The 16,508-nt window shown below is 44.1% G+C and overlaps 1 protein-coding gene across 1 annotated transcript in view; it reads left to right on the top strand.

The window, feature by feature from the left end:
* The window catches only part of LOC134928761 (uncharacterized), a 47,067-nt gene that overhangs the window by 14,347 nt on the left and 16,212 nt on the right, over nt 1-16,508 (top strand). The window contains exon 2 of the mRNA XM_063924768.1: nt 12,484-12,695. Coding sequence (XP_063780838.1) covers nt 12,484-12,695 — 212 coding nt within the window. The remainder of the gene's footprint in view (nt 1-12,483; nt 12,696-16,508) is intronic.

The raw sequence follows: 16,508 nt of genomic DNA, 5'->3' as shown, positions 1-16,508 counted from the left end.
TCTCCTTGCACAAACTGGCTCTACAGAGGCAAGATGTCCACCTCATCATCATCCTCCGATATATCACCGTGTACATCCCCCTCCTCACAGATTATCAATTCGTCCCCACTGGAATCCACCATCTCAGCTCCCTGTGTACTTTGTGGAGGCAATTGCTGCTGGTCAATGTCTCCACGGAGGAATTGATTATAATTCATTTTAATGAACATCATCTTCTCCACATTTTCTGGATGTAACCTCGTACGCCGATTGCTGACAAGGTGAGCGGCGGCACTAAACACTCTTTCGGAGTACACACTTGTGGGAGGGCAACTTAGGTAGAATAAAGCCAGTTTGTGCAAGGGCCTCCAAATTGCCTCTTTTTCCTGCCAGTATAAGTACGGACTGTGTGACGTGCCTACTTGGATGCGGTCACTCATATAATCCTCCACCATTCTTTCAATGGTGAGAGAATCATATGCAGTGACAGTAGACGACATGTCCGTAATCGTTGTCAGGTCCTTCAGTCCGGACCAGATGTCAGCATCAGCAGTCGCTCCAGACTGCCCTGCATCACCGCCAGCGGGTGGGCTCGGAATTCTGAGCCTTTTCCTCGCACCCCCAGTTGCGGGAGAATGTGAAGGAGGAGATGTTGACAGGTCGCGTTCCGCTTGACTTGACAATTTTCTCACCAGCAGGTCTTTGAACCCCAGCAGACTTGTGTCTGCCGGAAAGAGAGATCCAAGGTAGGCTTTAAATCTAGGATCGAGCATGGTGGCCAAAATGTAGTGCTCTGATTTCAACAGATTGACCACCCGTGAATCCTTGTTAAGCGAATTAAGGGCTCCATCCACAAGTCCCACATGCCTAGCGGAATCGCTCTGTGTTAGCTCCTCCTTCAATGTCTCCAGCTTCTTCTGCAAAAGCCTGATGAGGGGAATGACCTGACTCAGGCTGGCAGTGTCTGAACTGAATTCACGTGTGGCAAGTTCAAAGGGCATCAGAACCTTGCACAATGTTGAAATCATTCTCCACTGCGCTTGAGACAGGTGCATTCCACCTCCTATATCGTGCTGAATTGTATAGGCTTGAATGGCCTTTTGCTGCTCCTCCAACCTCTGAAGCATATAGAGGGTTGAATTCCACCTCGTTACCACTTCTTGCTTCAGATGATGGCAGGGCAGGTTCAGTTGTTTTTGGTGGTGCTCCAGTCTTCTGTACGTGGTGCCTGTACGCCAAAAGTGTCCCGCAATTCTTCTGGCCACCGACAGCATCTCTTGCACACCCCTGTCGTTTTTTAAAAAATTCTGCACCACCAAATTCAAGGTATGTGCAAAACATGGGACGTGCTGGAATTTGCCCATATTTAATGCACACACAATATTGCTGGCGTTGTCCGATGCCACAAATCCACAGGAGAGTCCAATTGGGGTAAGCCATTCTGCGATGATCTTCCTCAGTTGCCGTAAGAGGTTTTCAGCTGTGTGCGTATTCTGGAAACCGGTGATACAAAGCGTAGCCTGCCTAGGAAAGAGTTGGCGTTTGCGAGATACTGCTACTGGTGCCGCCGCTGCTGTTCTTGCGGCGGGAGTCCATACATCTACCCAGTGGGCTGTCACAGTCATATAGTCCTGACCCTGCCCTGCTCCACTTGTCCACATGTCCGTGGTTAAGTGGACATTGGGTACAACTGCATTTTTTAGGACACTGGTGAGTCTTTTTCTGATGTCCGTGTACATTCTCGGTATCGCCTGCCTAGAGAAGTGGAACCTAGATGGTATTTGGTAACGGGGGCACACTACCTCAAGAAATTGTCTAGTTCCCTGTGAACTAACGGCGGATACCGGACGCACGTCTAACACCAACATAGTTGTCAAGGCCTCAGTTATCCGCTTTGCAGCAGGATGACTGCTGTGATATTTCATCTTCCTCGCAAAGGACTGTTGGACAGTCAATTGCTTACTGGAAGTAGTACAAGTGGGCTTACGACTTCCCCTCTGGGATGACGATCGACTCCCAGCAGCAACAACAGCAGCGCCAGCAGCAGTAGGCATTACACTCAAGGATGCATCGAAGGAATCCCAGGCAGGAGAGGACTCGTCAGAATTGCCAGTGACATGGCCTGCAGGACTATTGGCATTCCTGGGTAAGGAGGAAATTGACACTGAGGGAGTTGGTGGGGTGGTTTGCGTGAGCTTGGTTACAAGAGGAAGGGATTTACTGGTCAGTGGACTGCTTCCGCTGTCACCCAAAGTTTTTGAACTTGTCACTGACTTATTATGAATGCGCTGCAGGTGACGTATAAGGGAGGATGTTCCGAGGTGGTTAACGTCCTTCCCCCTACTTATTACAGCTTGACAAAGGCAACACACGGCTTGACACCTGTTGTCCGCATTTCTGTTGAAATACTTCCACACCGAAGAGCTGATTTTTTTGGTATTTTCACCAGGCATGTCAATGGCCATATTCCTCCCACGGACAACAGGTGTCTCCCCGGGTGCCTGACTTAAACAAACCACCTCACCATCAGAATCCTCCTGGTCAATTTCCTCCCCAGCGCCAGCAACACCCATATCCTCCTCATCCTGGTGTACTTCAACACTGACATCTTCAATCTGACTATCAGGAACTGGACTGCGGGTGCTCCTTCCAGCACTTGCAGGGGGCTTGCAAATGGTGGAAGGCGCATGCTCTTCACGTCCAGTGTTGGGAAGGTCAGGCATCGCAACCGACACAATTGGACTCTCCTTGTGGATTTGGGATTTCGAAGAATGCACAGTTCTTTGCTGTGCTGCTTTTGCCAGCTTGAGTCTTTTCATTTTTCTAGCGAGAGGCTGAGTGCTTCCATCCTCATGTGAAGCTGAACCACTAGCCATGAACATAGGCCAGGGCCTCAGCCGTTCCTTGCCACTCCGTGTGGTAAATGGCATATTGGCAAGTTTACGCTTCTCCTCCGACAATTTTATTTTAGGTTTTGGAGTCCTTTTTTTACTGATATTTGGTGTTTTGGATTTTACATGCTCTGTACTATGACATTGGGCATCGGCCTTGGCAGACGACGTTGCTGGCATTTCATCGTCTCGGCCATGACTAGTGGCAGCAGCTTCAGCACGAGGTGGAAGTGGATCTTGATCTTTCCCTAATTTTGGAACCTCAACATTTTTGTTCTCCATATTTTAATAGGCACAACTAAAAGGCACCTCAGGTAAACAATGGAGATGGATGGATACTAGTATACTTATGGATGGACTGCCGAGTGCCGACACAGAGGTAGCTACAGCCGTGGACTACCGTACTGTGTCTGCTGCTAATATAGACTGGATGATAATGAGATGAAATCAATATATATGTATATATAATATCACTAGTACTGCAGCCGGACAGGTATATATTATATATTTATTATGTAATGACAGATGACGGACCTGCTGGACACTGTCAGCTCAGCAGCACCGCAGACTGCTACAGTAAGCTACTATAGTAGTATGTATAAAGAAGAAAGAAAAAAAAACAACCACTGGTAGGTGGTATACAATTATGGATGGACTGCCGAGTGCCGACACAGAGGTAGCTACAGCCGTGGACTACCGTACTGTGTCTGCTGCTAATATAGACTGGATGATAATGAGATGAAATCAATATATATGTATATATAATATCACTAGTACTGCAGCCGGACAGGTATATATTATATATTTATTATGTAATGACTGATGACGGACCTGCTGGACACTGTCAGCTCAGCAGCACCGCAGACTGCTACAGTAAGCTACTATAGTAGTATGTATAAAGAAGAAAAAAAAAAAAAACAACCACGGGTAGGTGGTATACAATTATGGATGGACTGCCGAGTGCCGACACAGAGGTAGCTACAGCCGTGGACTACCGTACTGTGTCTGCTGCTAATATAGACTGGATGATAATGAGATGAAATCAATATATATGTATATATAATATCGCTAGTACTGCAGCCGGACAGGTATATATTATATATTTATTATGTAATGACTGATGACGGACCTGCTGGACACTGTCAGCTCAGCAGCACCGCAGACTGCTACAGTAAGCTACTATAGTAGTATGTATAAAGAAGAAAGAAAAAAACAACAACCACAGGTAGGTGGTATACAATTATGGATGGACTGCCGAGTGCCGACACAGAGGTAGCTACAGCCGTGGACTACCGTACTGTGTCTGCTGCTAATATAGACTGGATGATAATGAGATGAAATCAATATATATGTATATATAATATCACTAGTACTGCAGCCGGACAGGTATATATTATATATTTATTATGTAATGACTGATGACGGACCTGCTGGACACTGTCAGCTCAGCAGCACCGCAGACTGCTACAGTAAGCTACTATAGTAGTATGTATAAAGAAGAAAGAAAAAAAAAACAACCACGGGTAGGTGGTATACAATTATGGATGGACTGCCGAGTGCCGACACAGAGGTAGCTACAGCCGTGGACTACCGTACTGTGTCTGCTGCTAATATAGACTGGATGATAATGAGATGAAATCAATATATATGTATATATAATATCACTAGTACTGCAGCCGGACAGGTATATATTATATATTTATTATGTAATGACTGATGACGGACCTGCTGGACACTGTCAGCTCAGCAGCACCGCAGACTGCTACAGTAAGCTACTATAGTAGTATGTATAAAGAAGAAAGAAAAAAAAAACAACCACGGGTAGGTGGTATACAATTATGGATGGACTGCCGAGTGCCGACACAGAGGTAGCTACAGCCGTGGACTACCGTACTGTGTCTGCTGCTAATATAGACTGGATGATAATGAGATGAAATCAATATATATGTATATATAATATCACTAGTACTGCAGCCGGACAGGTATATATTATATATTTATTATGTGATGACTGATGACGGACCTGCTGGACACTGTCAGCTCAGCAGCACCGCAGACTGCTACAGTAAGCTACTATAGTAGTATGTATAAAGAAGAAAGAAAAAAAAAACAACCACGGGTAGGTGGTATACAATTATGGATGGACTGCCGAGTGCCGACACAGAGGTAGCTACAGCCGTGGACTACCGTACTGTGTCTGCTGCTAATATAGACTGGATGATAATGAGATGAAATCAATATATATGTATATATAATATCACTAGTACTGCAGCCGGACAGGTATATATTATATATTTATTATGTAATGACTGATGACGGACCTGCTGGACACTGTCAGCTCAGCAGCACCGCAGACTGCTACAGTAAGCTACTATAGTAGTATGTATAAAGAAGAAAGAAAAAAAAAACAACCACGGGTAGGTGGTATACAATTATGGATGGACTGCCGAGTGCCGACACAGAGGTAGCTACAGCCGTGGACTACCGTACTGTGTCTGCTGCTAATATAGACTGGATGATAATGAGATGAAATCAATATATATGTATATATAATATCACTAGTACTGCAGCCGGACAGGTATATATTATATATTTATTATGTAATGACTGATGACGGACCTGCTGGACACTGTCAGCTCAGCAGCACCGCAGACTGCTACAGTAAGCTACTATAGTAGTATGTATAAAGAAGAAAGAAAAAAAAACAACCACGGGTAGGTGGTATACAATTATGGATGGACTGCCGAGTGCCGACACAGAGGTAGCTACAGCCGTGGACTACCGTACTGTGTCTGCTGCTAATATAGACTGGATGATAATGAGATGAAATCAATATATATGTATATATAATATCACTAGTACTGCAGCCGGACAGGTATATATTATATATTTATTATGTGATGACTGATGACGGACCTGCTGGACACTGTCAGCTCAGCAGCACCGCAGACTGCTACAGTAAGCTACTATAGTAGTATGTATAAAGAAGAAAGAAAAAAAAAACAACCACGGGTAGGTGGTATACAATTATGGATGGACTGCCGAGTGCCGACACAGAGGTAGCTACAGCCGTGGACTAACGTACTGTGTCTGCTGATAATATAGACTGGATGATAATGAGATGAAATCAATATATATGTATATATAATATCACTAGTACTGCAGCCGGACAGGTATATATTATATATTTATTATGTAATGACTGATGACGGACCTGCTGGACACTGTCAGCTCAGCAGCACCGCAGACTGCTACAGTAAGCTACTATAGTAGTATGTATAAAGAAGAAAGAAGAAAAAAAACAACCACGGGTAGGTGGTATACAATTATGGATGGACTGCCGAGTGCCGACACAGAGGTAGCTACAGCCGTGGACTAACGTACTGTGTCTGCTGATAATATAGACTGGATGATAATGAGATGAAATCAATATATATGTATATATAATATCACTAGTACTGCAGCCGGACAGGTATATATTATATATTTATTATGTAATGACTGATGACGGACCTGCTGGACACTGTCAGCTCTGCAGCACCGCAGACTGCTACAGTAAGCTACTATAGTAGTATGTATAAAGAAGAAAGAAAAAAAAAACAACCACGGGTAGGTGGTATACAATTATGGATGGACTGCCGAGTGCCGACACAGAGGTAGCTACAGCCGTGGACTACCGTACTGTGTCTGCTGCTAATATAGACTGGATGATAATGAGAAGAAATCAATATATATGTATATATAATATCACTAGTACTGCAGCCGGACAGGTATATATTATATATTTATTATGTAATGACTGATGACGGACCTGCTGGACACTGTCAGCTCAGCAGCACCGCAGACTGCTACAGTAAGCTACTATAGTAGTATGTATAAAGAAGAAAGAAAAAAAAAACAACCACGGGTAGGTGGTATACAATTATGGATGGACTGCCGAGTGCCGACACAGAGGTAGCTACAGCCGTGGACTACCGTACTGTGTCTGCTGCTAATATAGACTGGATGATAATGAGATGAAATCAATATATATGTATATATAATATCACTAGTACTGCAGCCGGACAGGTATATATTATATATTTATTATGTAATGACTGATGACGGACCTGCTGGACACTGTCTGCTCAGCAGCACCGCAGACTGCTACAGTAAGCTACTATAGTAGTATGTATAAAGAAGAAAGAAAAAAAAAACAACCACGGGTAGGTGGTATACAATTATGGATGGACTGCCGAGTGCCGACACAGAGGTAGCTACAGCCGTGGACTACCGTACTGTGTCTGCTGCTAATATAGACTGGATGATAATGAGATGAAATCAATATATATGTATATATAATATCACTAGTACTGCAGCCGGACAGGTATATATTATATATTTATTATGTAATGACTGATGACCGACCTGCTGGACACTGTCAGCTCAGCAGCACCGCAGACTGCTACAGTAAGCTACTATAGTAGTATGTATAAAGAAGAAAGAAAAAAAACAACCACGGGTAGGTGGTATACAATTATGGATGGACTGCCGAGTGCCGACACAGAGGTAGCTACAGCCGTGGACTACCGTACTGTGTCTGCTGCTAATATAGACTGGATGATAATGAGATGAAATCAATATATATGTATATATAATATCACTAGTACTGCAGCCGGACAGGTATATATTATATATTTATTATGTGATGACTGATGACGGACCTGCTGGACACTGTCAGCTCAGCAGCACCGCAGACTGCTACAGTAAGCTACTATAGTAGTATGTATAAAGAAGAAAGAAAAAAAAAACAACCACGGGTAGGTGGTATACAATTATGGATGGACTGCCGAGTGCCGACAGAGAGGTAGCTACAGCCGTGGACTAACGTACTGTGTCTGCTGATAATATAGACTGGATGATAATGAGATGAAATCAATATATATGTATATATAATATCACTAGTACTGCAGCCGGACAGGTATATATTATATATTTATTATGTAATGACTGATGACGGACCTGCTGGACACTGTCAGCTCAGCAGCACCGCAGACTGCTACAGTAAGCTACTATAGTAGTATGTATAAAGAAGAAAGAAAAAAAAAACAACCACGGGTAGGTGGTATACAATTATGGATGGACTGCCGAGTGCCGACACAGAGGTAGCTACAGCCGTGGACTAACGTACTGTGTCTGCTGATAATATAGACTGGATGATAATGAGATGAAATCAATATATATGTATATATAATATCACTAGTACTGCAGCCGGACAGGTATATATTATATATTTATTATGTAATGACTGATGACGGACCTGCTGGACACTGTCAGCTCAGCAGCACCGCAGACTGCTACAGTAAGCTACTATAGTAGTATGTATAAAGAAGAAAGAAAAAAAAAACAACCACGGGTAGGTGGTATACAATTATGGATGGACTGCCGAGTGCCGACACAGAGGTAGCTACAGCCGTGGACTAACGTACTGTGTCTGCTGATAATATAGACTGGATGATAATGAGATGAAATCAATATATATGTATATATAATATCACTAGTACTGCAGCCGGACAGGTATATATTATATATTTATTATGTAATGACTGATGACGGACCTGCTGGACACTGTCAGCTCAGCAGCACCGCAGACTGCTACAGTAAGCTACTATAGTAGTATGTATAAAGAAGAAAGAAAAAAAAAAAAACACGGGTAGGTGCTAGGTGGTATACAATATTATATATATATTATATACAATTTTATATATATATATATATATATATATATATATTAAACTCATAAACTGGTGGTGATTATTAAACTGGTGGTCAGGTCACTGGTCACACTATCAGCAACTTGCAAGCAGTACTCCTGAGTCCTAAGCAGACAATCACAATATATATTATACTGGTGGTCAGTGTGGTCACAAACAATGGCAGTGTGGCTGGCACTCTGGCAGCAAAAGTGTGCACTGTACGTTATATGTACTCCTGAGTCCTGCTCTCAGACTCTAACTGCTCCCCACTGTCAGTGTCTCCCCCACAAGTCAGATAATACAGTCACACTATCTCTCTCTATCACTTCAGCAAGTACTAGTAGTAGTAGTACTCCTCCTAATGCTCCCCAAATTACTACTGTGTCTCTCTCTGTCTCACTCTCTTCTCGAATCTCTATAAATGGAGAGGACGCCAGCCACGTCCTCTCCCTATGAATCTCAATGCACGTGTGAAAAATGGCGGCGACGCGCGGCTCCTTATATAGAATCCGAGTCTCGCGATAGAATCCGAGCCTCGCGAGAATCCGACAGCGTGATGATGACGTTCGGGCGCGCTCGGGTTAACCGAGCAAGGCGGGAAGATCCGAGTCGCTCGGACCCGTGTAAAAAAAACTGAAGTTCGGGCGGGTTCGGATTCCGAGGAACCGAACCCGCTCATCTCTAGTATATAGGTGACAGATATAAAGTTACATTGTGGGGGGATCCAGTATACGTTCTGTCACCAGGTACCAGTGAATGGCCACATCATGTATATAGGTGACAGATATAACGTTACATTGTGGGGGAATCCAGTATACGTTCTGTCACCAGGTACCAGTGAATGACCCCATCATGTATATAGGTGACAGATATAAAGTTACATTGTGGGGGAATCCAGTATACGTTCTGTCACCAGGTACCAGTGAATGGCCACATCATGTATATAGGTGACAGATATAAAGTTACATTGTGGGGGAATCCAGTATACGTTCTGTCACCATGTACCAGTGAATGACCACATCATGTATATAGATGACAGATATAAAGTTACATTGTGAGGGAATCCAGTATACGTTCTGTCACCTGGTACCAGTGAATGACCACATCATGTATATAGGTGACAGATATAAAGTTACATTTTGGGGGAATCCAGTATACGTTCTGTCACCTGGTACCAGTGAATGACCACATCATGTATATAGATGACAGATATAAAGTGACATTGTGGGGGAATCCAGTATACGTTCTGTCACCAGGTACCAGTGAATGACCACATCCTGTATATATATAGGTGACAGATATAAAGTTACATTGTGGGGGAATCCAGTATACGTTCTGTCACCAGGTACCAGTGAATGACCACATCATGTATATAGGTGAAAGATATAAAGTTACATTGTGGGGGAATCCAGTATACGTTCTGTCACCAGGTACAAGTGAATGACCACATCATGTATATATAGGTGACAGATATAAAGTGACATTGTGGGGGAATCCAGTATACGTTCTGTCACCAGGTACCAGTGAATGGCCACATCATGTATATATAGGTGACAGATATAAAGTGACATTGTGGGGGAATCCAGTATACGTTCTGTCACCAGGTACCAGTGAATGACCACATCATGTATATAGGTGAAAGATATAAAGTTACATTGTGGGGGAATCCAGTATACGTTCTGTCACCAGGTACCATTGAATGACCACATCATGTATATAGGTGACAGATATAAAGTTACATTGTGGGGGAATCCAGTATACGTTCTGTCACCAGGTACCAGTGAATGGCCACATCATGTATATACTTATACTGTTGGTCCCCAGTCCCCACAATGCAGCACACTGATCAGATATTTGCAGCACACTGAGCACAGATATGGAGCGTTTTCAGGCAGAGAACGTAGATATTTTCAGCATACTGAGCACAGATTATTTGCAGCACACTGAGCACAGATTACAGAGCTTTTCAGGGAGAGAACGCTGCCACGTCCTCTCTGTTCAATCTCCAATGCACAAGTGAAAATGTCGGCGACGCGCGGCTCCTTATATAGAATACGAATCTCGCGAGAATCCGACAGCGGGATGATGACGTTCGGGCGTGTTCTGGTTAACCTAGCAAGGCGGGAAGATTCGAGTCTGCCTCGGAACCGTGTAAAATGGGTGAAGTTCGGGGGGGTTCGGATCCCGAGGAACCGAACCCGCTCATCTCTAATGAGAATATGGGTGTTGCTGGCGCTGAGGAAGAAATTGACAAGGAGGATTCTTATGGAGAGGTGGTTTGTTTAAGTCAGGCACCCGGGGAGACACCTGTTGTCTGTGGGAAGAATATGGCCATTGACATGCCTGGTCAAAATACAAAAAAAAAAAATCACCTCTTCGGTGTGGAATTATTTCAACAGAAATGCGGACAACAGGTGTCAAGCCGTGTGTTGCCTTTGTCAAGCTGTAATAAGTAGGGGTAAGGACGTTAACCACCTAGGAACATCCTCCCTTATACGACACCTGGAGCGCATTCATCAGAAGTCATTGACAAGTTCAAAAACTTTGGGTGACAGCGGAAGCAGTCCACTGACATCTAAATCCCTTCTTCCTCTTGTACCCAAGCCCCTGCAAACCACCCCACCAACTCCCTCAGTGTCAATTTCCTCCTTAGACAGCTCCCGTCAGCTCCAACAGCTCCTCCTTCATTTTCTCACGCCACTGTGTGACAAACCAGGTAAGTATCGGGTTTGGACGGATATGATGATTGGTTGAGTTACCTTTTTATTCCTGCCGCCTGGACCTTTAGCAGTATAGAACTTTGCTGAGAGGTGTGTCGGACAACTCCTAAGAAATAACCGTTGCCTTTAGTTGCTTAGAATTAATTTCAATTTATTGATATAGCAATGGTGCTTAAGAAATTCCTGGTAAGTTAAATAAGTATTAATTCGATAAACCATCACAATACGGTTTCATTGTCAACAGAATAATTAACTTTACAGTTAGTAACCGTGTTTATTACACTACTCCGTGCTGTCAATTCCGCCTGTAACCAAATGGATACCCAACTTTCTCTAATAACATGCCGGTTATAAGTGAATACAAGCATAAAACATTTGGTAAAACTCTAACAGACCAGTATTGCTGGTTAAATGTACGTACTACAACTTTGTAAGATTAGTACATGTATCACATCCCCGGTACTCCCCAAGTCTGACTTCAATATGCAGTTCAATTGGGTACTACTTTTATCATGTTAATTGAACTTGTCCTTAACGATGGACGAATACAGTTACCACTCTAATATGGGTGACGTCCCTCAGTGGATCTATCACAATTAATTCCCGTCCAAGCTATAGTCTCTCGTTCAGAATTTACTGTTGAGATCTGTAAAACGCCCTGTTACTCTAAATGACTGTGAGTGCCTTAATGAAGGTATTTATTAGTCACTCCATTACCAAGTCACTGGTATTCCTCTCTCACTGGGTGGACATGCACATCTATTTAACTTGACGGATTCAGTTCATTCTCCTGACTTTAGGACGTATTACACTGACTCCCTCTCTTTGTTGTTAGCATAGTAGGGTAGCAGAGGCTTGATTCCTGACGGAAATGTGATAGCTCTTAACTGCGATACGATCTTCTCTCCTATCGATGCTTACTAGTTGTGTCGATTGCTGCCTCCGGACTACTATATGAACGTGTTGAATCAATGCTGAATTACACTGCAGTGTGTCTTTTACTACTTTTCAGTCTGTTTAATAAGTGCACTTATTGCTATTTGCAGGTAGCTTGACTCTCTGTGTGGTGTGCCTGCGTGGAGTTGTAGGATTAATAAAGTTAAGGTACCTTTCCTATACTCTCAGCTGTGGCTGACTCTTTGTTTCTTTTTATTATAGATGGCTCCGCCTCCCTGGCCGTCACTCACCAACAGGCCGCTCCTCTCCTCTCCTCTCCCTCCGGATCTCTGCGTCACTGCCAGCCGCCTCAGCTCAGCTCCTCACCACCGCCGCTGGAAGCTTGCGTCCCGGGTCCCGCCGGCGTGGATTTTCCGCTCACTGCTGCCGAGGGAGAGCTCACATCGCTACTGCTGCTGGGTGCCAAACACCGGGTGAGAGTCGCTGATCGCGAAGGGAGACCAAACCCTGTCCTCAAGCTCCGTAGCCTTACAGCGCTTCCCCTGCTTCGTTATCTCAGCCCCTCTCTCTTCCGTTGCTCAACTGCCAACTGACCAGTCCTCACTCCCCTTCACCTCCTTTCCCCGAGTCCCCGTATCCTTCCGCCGGGACCCAACAGTTTTATTCTTGTGCAGGGCCAGTCTCTCTCCATATCCCCCATGTGCGTGTCCCCCCAGACTATTGTTCATGCAGCACTGATTTTTAGATACAATAAATTCAATACAATAAATACAATAAATTTAGATACAATAAATTCACTGCCCAGTGGGTGACAACAATACCACTATATTTACTACCGTGGTGCACAATTATTATCTTCACGGCAGTGGGGCACCACATTCAGCCCCACTTAAATGATGCTTGTCCTCATGCATCTTACTTTTCCACCGAACAGTTACAAAATGTCTTACAATTTTCCTAAATTACTGCATATACTAATGACTTAAAGCAGTGTGATACAATATCTCATGCATACTTAGAGTGGACTTACAATTGTCTAAACCGGAGTGGTTTGACTCCCCTAGTGCTTCTAACCGGCCTTTTTGAGCTTATTTCCATATTGATCTTTTCCTCATTTTCCTGAACAAGTTTGGGTTCCATGACGTTCTCATTCACTGGGGTGCTTGCAGGCGGTAGGGCATCTACAACTCCTCTACTGGATGGAAAGGGCCCACCCATAAATAGTAATAATTCAACTGGATCTCGTAAAGGATAACGGTTTGCATCTTCCCAACTTTTTATTGCGGGAATGGTTTCTCTTTGTACACCCTCTGACATTGCTTTGGATACGCATAGCTTGAGCTGATTTCGATGTACCATTATCGTTCTACTTTCAATTCCTTCTTCCTTCTTTATCTCATAGACAACGGTGTCCGGAGTGGGAAGGTTAATTACTATATATGGTATGAGTTCCCATTTATTATCCAATTTGTTCTTACGCTGAGTGTTCTTTTTCCAGACCCTATCTCCGACTTGTAATGGTTCAGCCAGCGCATCTCTGTTGTAATAATCCTCCTGTCTTCGATGTACTTCTTCCATCTTCCTTTCTACCACTTCCTTAGCTTCCTCAATGCGACGTTTATGCTCCGTCACCCATTCGGTTTGTGGGACGAGGGCATCTTCCAGGATCGTATTTAACTCAAGATCTGCGGGTAGTTTTCCCAGCCTTCCGAACAAAAGGTAGTATGGTGTATACCCAGTAGATGCCTGTTCCATATTATTATAAAGATAGGTCAATTCTGGCAACAACGCAGGCCAGTTTAGTCTTTGGGGCAACGGAATCGACCGGATCATTTCCAATAGGGTCTGGTTTGCTCGCTCGCATAACCCATTACTTTGTGGGTGGTATGGGGTGGTCCGAAGTTTCCTACACCCATAGATTTTGCACAATTCTGTAAACAGCAACGATTCGAACGCGGGGCCTTGATCCATTAAAACGCGTTCCGGATACCCATATGGTCGGACAAAACTCTTCAAGAAGATTTCTGCTGTGGTTTTGGCGGTGATATCCCGGACCGGAACTGTTACAATAAATTTGGAGTAATGATCTATAATCATGAGGGCATATTGATATCCGGCATTACTAGGCCCTAACTTGACATGATCCAAGGCTACGAGGTCCAAGGGGCGTTGACTAGAAATGGGATGTAATGGTGCTTTCTGCCCCGGCTGAACGTCTCTTCTCACCACACAGGCAGAACACCTTTCTATCCATTTCTCTATGTCCAACCGTAAGCCGACCCAAAAGAATTTCTTTCTTATGGCTGTCTCGGTCTTCTTGACTCCAAAATGCCCGGAACGGTCGTGATAGGCTTGTAATATCTGATCCTTCTGTTGTTGCGGCACTATAATCTGATTCACAGCCTGGTGGGTTCTTGGGTCTATAGTGCTGCGGACCATAATCCCCTGGGCATAACTAACGCGATCCCTATGCCTTAGTAACTGAAGGAGCTCGGGATCTAATCCTTGTCGTTCGGTCCTGCTTGGAATTTTTCTTGTAGAAATTATTTGTTTGAGTTGTCGCAGTACTGGACTTCCATCTTGAATCTTTTTCCAATCCATATCATGCTGACTTAGAATGTCATCAGTTACTGCAGAGATGAGGATTTCTGTATGGTTAATAACCGCCACCCGTTGTTTACTTGGTCCTGGTCCGAACATAGGGATTTCTACTTCTTCCCATTGATCCTCTACTTCTTGTTCCGGACTTTCGGGCAGTCGAGATAGTGCATCGGCATTAACATTAGACCGTCCACTCCTGAATTTGATTCGATATTGGAAGTTTTCCAGCCGGGCCATCCATCTCTGTTCTAACGCCCCTAACCGCGCTGTCTGGAGGTGTGCTAGGGGGTTATTATCCGTATAGATAACACACGGAGTTGCAGCCAGGTAATCTTTAAATTTATCTGTTACGGCCCAAATCAGTGCTAATAGTTCTAGTTTGAAGGCACTGTAATTTTCATCATTCCTTTCGGTTTTCCTTAGCCCCCTACTTGCGTAAGCAATTACTCTTTCTTTTCCTTCCTGATCTTGCGCCAAGACCGCGCCCAAACCTTGAGTACTTGCATCGGTATACACTTTAAATGGAATCTCATAGTTGGGATAAGCTAGGAGTGGGGCTTATGTAAGTAATGTCTTCAATCTCTCAAATGCTTCATCCTGGCGATTCGTCCATTGATGATGGTATTCCTCCTTATTTCATTTCCTGAATCGTTTCTCAACAGTTCGTGTAGTGGAGCGGCAATTTTCGCAAAATTGGCTATAAACCTTCTATAATAGCCTACGAATCCCAAGAAGCGTCTTACATCTCGGATCGTTGTAGGGATAGGCCAGTCTCTTACCGCTCTTACTTTTTCGGGGTCAGGCTCCACCCCCTTGGCGCTGACAATATGGCCTAAGTATTGTACCTTGGACTTGAGTAAATAGCACTTAGATGGCTTCAGTTTAAACCCATAATTGGCGAGTCGACCGAAAACTTCATCCAGATGCTGTAAATGCTCTTGATAATTTTTGGAGAAGACGATAATATCGTCGAGGTAAAGAAGGAGCATGTCGAAGTTACGATACCCCAAACAGTGTTCCATTACTCGCTGGAAGGTGGCGGGAGCGTTACATAATACAAAGGGCATCCTGTCAAATTCAAATAGTCCCATTGGGGTAGTAAAGGCCGTTTTTTCTCTGTCCTCCGGGGCCACCGATACTTGCCAATACCCACTAGTTAAATCCAGGGTGGAAAAATAAGCAGCCGACCGCAAGGCTGCTAAAGATTCCTCTATTCGTGGTAGGGGATAGGCATCTCGGTGTGTGACTAAATTCAACTTCCTGTAGTCTACGCAAAAACGCAAACTTCCATCCTTTTTCTTGACCAGTACCAGGGGTGCGGCCCAAGGACTGTGACTTTCTCTAATCACTCCAGTCGCCTTCATTTCTTCTATCATACTCTTCACTGGTTGATATAGCGCAGGTGGGATAGGGCGATGGCGTTCCCGGACGGGAGCAGCCTTCCCTGTCGGAATATGATGTAGAATGCCCTCCACGTACCCGAAATCTGATGGATTTTTACTGAAGGTTTTCTCATTCTTCTTTACTAGATGTAGGGCTCCCACCTTTTCTTCTTCCGGGGTATTTTGATCACCAATAGTTATTTCTTTCCACCAGGGGCCGTCTTCCTCTTTTTCAGTAGGGCTGCTTGTTGCCAGGCTCTGTTGAGCTACAATGGGCCCCAGACCATCCACGCCAACTATATC

Source organism: Pseudophryne corroboree, chromosome 5, assembly GCF_028390025.1.
Source record: "Pseudophryne corroboree isolate aPseCor3 chromosome 5, aPseCor3.hap2, whole genome shotgun sequence".
Taxonomy (NCBI): Eukaryota; Metazoa; Chordata; class Amphibia; order Anura; family Myobatrachidae; genus Pseudophryne; species Pseudophryne corroboree.
The sequence above is the reverse complement of the archived record's forward strand: the minus strand, read 5'-3'. Positions and strand labels throughout refer to the sequence as shown.